This window comes from Bos grunniens, chromosome 3 (assembly GCF_055505025.1).
Source record: "Bos grunniens cultivar Pamir isolate PY7600 chromosome 3, Bosgru_T2T1.0, whole genome shotgun sequence".
Lineage (NCBI taxonomy): Eukaryota > Metazoa > Chordata > Mammalia > Artiodactyla > Bovidae > Bos > Bos grunniens.
The window spans coordinates 33,929,470-33,932,901 of record NC_141167.1 but is presented as its reverse complement, the minus strand read 5'-3'; the positions used below and the strand labels follow the sequence as shown (position 1 = coordinate 33,932,901).

General features: G+C 54.2%; 1 protein-coding gene across 1 annotated transcript; it reads left to right on the top strand.

Annotated features, from left to right (window-relative positions):
* The first annotated feature begins 975 nt into the window (after positions 1-975).
* TACSTD2 (tumor associated calcium signal transducer 2) lies at positions 976-3,154 on the top strand. The gene has a single exon (XM_086390217.1). It carries the CDS (start codon positions 1,462-1,464, stop codon positions 2,419-2,421), a length of 960 nt encoding a protein of 319 aa, XP_086246343.1. The 5' UTR covers positions 976-1,461; the 3' UTR covers positions 2,422-3,154.
* The last annotated feature ends 278 nt before the right edge of the window (positions 3,155-3,432 follow it).

Sequence of the window (3,432 nt, the reverse complement as noted above, 5' to 3'; positions counted from 1 at the left end):
TCCCATCCCAGTAGCCACACAGAAGCAGACAAGTAATTTCTCACAAGCTCCATTCGTTATTTGCAGTGGTTCAGCTACTTACATGAGGCGTAGTGAAAGAAAAGCAATAATTTGTTCTTTTAGAATCAAATTATACAAGGAACTCCTTATAGTCTTGCTGGTTCTTTGAAAGAATGTGTTCCTTTTCATCTCCCTATATTGACTATGTGCATAAATATTCCCAGTTTGTGGTGTTTGAAGAAGAGGCGGGGAAAGTGTTTAACAGAACTTCTAATATCCTGGCCACCAGGACACTTGGGTTTTAACTGTGATATGGTAACAGACCTGTTTCTAAACCTTCCTTCAGATTCGGCACCACTATTTCCATAAGCACTTACTTAAGGTCTCAGAACAGCCAGGCAGAGTTGCAAAGGCATCTCCAAGGAATCTGAGGAAACTGTTGGCCCGGTGACTTAAAATTCTCTAAGCCTCACCTACACCACCTATGGAATGGGTCTGATAGACAGTGAATACCTGTCAGGACCTGACGTGAGGATGAGATAATGTTTGTGTACTGTAAACTATATGCTGCTGCTAAGTCGCTTCAGTCGTGTCCAACTCTGTGGGACCCCATAGATGGCAGCCCACCAGGCTCCCCCGTCCCTGGGATTCTCCAGGCAAGAACACTGGAGTGGGTTGCAAACTATATAAATCCATGCTATTAAGGGAACTGTAAGACTTAAGGGGGTTCGATCCCTAGGTGGGGAAGAACCCATGGAGGAGGGCATGGCAACCCACTCCAGTATTCTTGCCTGGAGAATCCCATGGACAGAGGAGCCTGGTGGGCTCCAGTCTACAGAGTTGCAAAGAGTAGGACGCGACTGAAGTGACTTAGCACGAAAGCAAGGGACTGAGAAAAGAAGTGAGGAAGTGAAAGAACTTAAAGGAGGGACAAGGGCTGGAACAAAACCTGACAGTCCCACGCCATCCTTCTCAATACAATTTCTGAGAACTCCAGCCCCGGAGAGCAGCCTGGACGCCCAAGGTTCTGGGCTGGAGGCCGCGCCTAGGGCGGGTCCCTTCTCGGGTGGGGCCGCGCGGGCCGGGGGCAGTACTCCGCTCCCCCCTCACCCACCACCCCCGCCCTCAGCCGAGTATCGGTTTTCCTTTCCCAGGCTTTCGGTCCAGAGGAGACGGGACAGCCTCCGCCTCCCTGATCCTATCACGGGAGGCGCAGGCCCGGCTGAGCCTTTAGTGAGAAGGGGACGAGAGCTCGGGAAGGGGCGGGCGGGGTATCTGTCACCCAAATACCAGTGGGTGAGTCGGCGGCCAAACCAGCCCGGCAGGTCCGGCGAAGTATAAGAGCTGGAGGGAGCGGCGGGCGGCAGACGCCTGGATACCGTCTCACACGCCGGAGCCGGAGCCCTGCGGAGTCTCCAGTCCTCGCCAGCCCGCGCCGGGTTCTCGCTCCTCCGCCCCACCATGGCCCGGGGCCCAGGCCTCGCGCTGCTGTCGCCGTGGCTCCTGATGCTGGCGGCGGTGATCGGCCACGCGGCCGCGCAGAACCAGTGCGTGTGTCCCACCAACAAGATGACCGTGTGCGACGAGCGCGACCCGAGCGGCCGCTGCCAGTGCCGCGTGCTCGGCTCGAACCAGGCGGTCAACTGTTCCACGCTCACGTCCAAGTGCCTGCTGCTCAAGGCGCGCATGAGCGCCTCCCACAGCGGCCGCTCGCTGGTGCGGCCGAGCGAGCACGCGATCGTGGACAACGACGGCCTGTACGACCCGGACTGCGACCAGCAGGGGCGCTTCAAGGCGCGCCAGTGCAACCAGACGTCGGTGTGCTGGTGCGTGAACTCGGTGGGCGTGCGCCGGACCGACAAGGGCGACCTGAGCCTGAAGTGCGACGAGGTGGTGCGCACCTACCACATCCTTATTGACCTGCGCCACCGCCCGGACGCCCCCGCCTTCAACCACTCGGACCTGGACGCTGAGCTGCGGCAGCTCTTCCAGCAGCGCTATCTGCTGCAGCCCAAGTTCGTGAGTGCTGTGCACTACGAGCACCCTACCATCCAGATCGAGCTGCGCCAGAACTCGTCGCAGAAGGTCGCCGGCGAGGTGGACATCGGCGACGCCGCGTACTACTTCGAGAGGGACGTCAAGGGCGAGTCGCTGTTCCTAGGCCCCCGCGACCTCAACTTGCGCGTGGGCGGACAGCCCCTGGTCCTGGAGCAGATGCTCATCTACTACCTGGACGAGAAGCCCCCCCAGTTCTCCATGAAGCGCCTCACCAGCGGCCTCATCGCCGTCGTCGTGGTGGTCGTGGTGGCGGTGGTCGCCGGCGTGGCCGTCCTGGTGATCACCAATCGCAGAAAGTCGGGAAAGTACAAGAAGGTGGAGATCAAGGAACTGGGGGAGATAAGACAGAAACCCAGCTTGTAGGTACCGGCGGGGCTGGGGTGGGGTAGGGTATCGTATTTCAGCAAGTTTCCAGACCCAAGTGAGTCAGTCACCTTCTTGATTCTTGGCCCCCCGCAGGAGACATTTCTCCTCTCACATTCCTGCCTCTCCCCACCGCCACCATATTTAATAGATCCTGTTCTCAGGGTTACCTCGCTTTCTGACTTCTGTCCTGAAGAAAGCATTTCTAAAATTCCTTCCCTTTCGGTCCAACCAGAAACCTGACTCCAAGAGTTAAGGGAAGTTTGGCATAGGGTTATGTATAAGAATCAAGTGTCTGTATGACAACCCAGCCTGGTTTACAAATGCGGAAATCCATGCTGAAGGCTTAAACGCTTTTAGCTGGGAAACAGCTGCTGTCTTGGGTTTAAGTTATTTCATTAGCTCCACTTGTCTCCTGGCCTTCCTGATGAGGAGTTCGCTAATTGGGCCCATGCTGTATCTTCATTTCCCATCGTTTGTATTACTGACCACACATCCTTGTCACCGGGAAAGAAGCCTGTCTGAGCTGCCTGCACATTTTAGATGTCTTTATTTGAGGGCAGACTTTGGCCCAGAAACTCAGCATCTGTTCCTCAACTTGCCCTTATTACAGCTGATACTAGTAATGTTTCTTTTGTAAAATGTTTGTACATAGGTTGTCTTTGATAATGCTGTTGTGATTTTTTTTAAAAAACATGAATTTAATAAAATATGGAAAAGGCACAAACCAAAAGATGGAATTTGTGAAAACTTGCTCCATATTTAATATGATTTGGGACTGCTCTAATTTCCTATGACTCAGATTTCTTATTTCAAATTCTAACACTTCTTAGCAGGATGGGCCTTTTCCCATAGCCACTCTGGTGTTTCTGAGATCCCTGAGCTGGCAAGTGTAAACACAGGTGTTTCTAAATAAGGTTGTTTGGAAACCCACTGCTTGAGGGTAGGTCTGAGGGAACTGCCTAGAACCAGGCAGTGTTGTCAGGAAAGGGGACCAGCCTAAGGTTATCA

Bases quoted from the DNA above. Each gene is read 5' to 3' on its own strand.
- TACSTD2 (XM_086390217.1), top strand. From the start codon at position 1,462: ATGGCCCGGGGCCCAGGCCTCGCGCTGCTGTCGCCGTGGCTCCTGATG.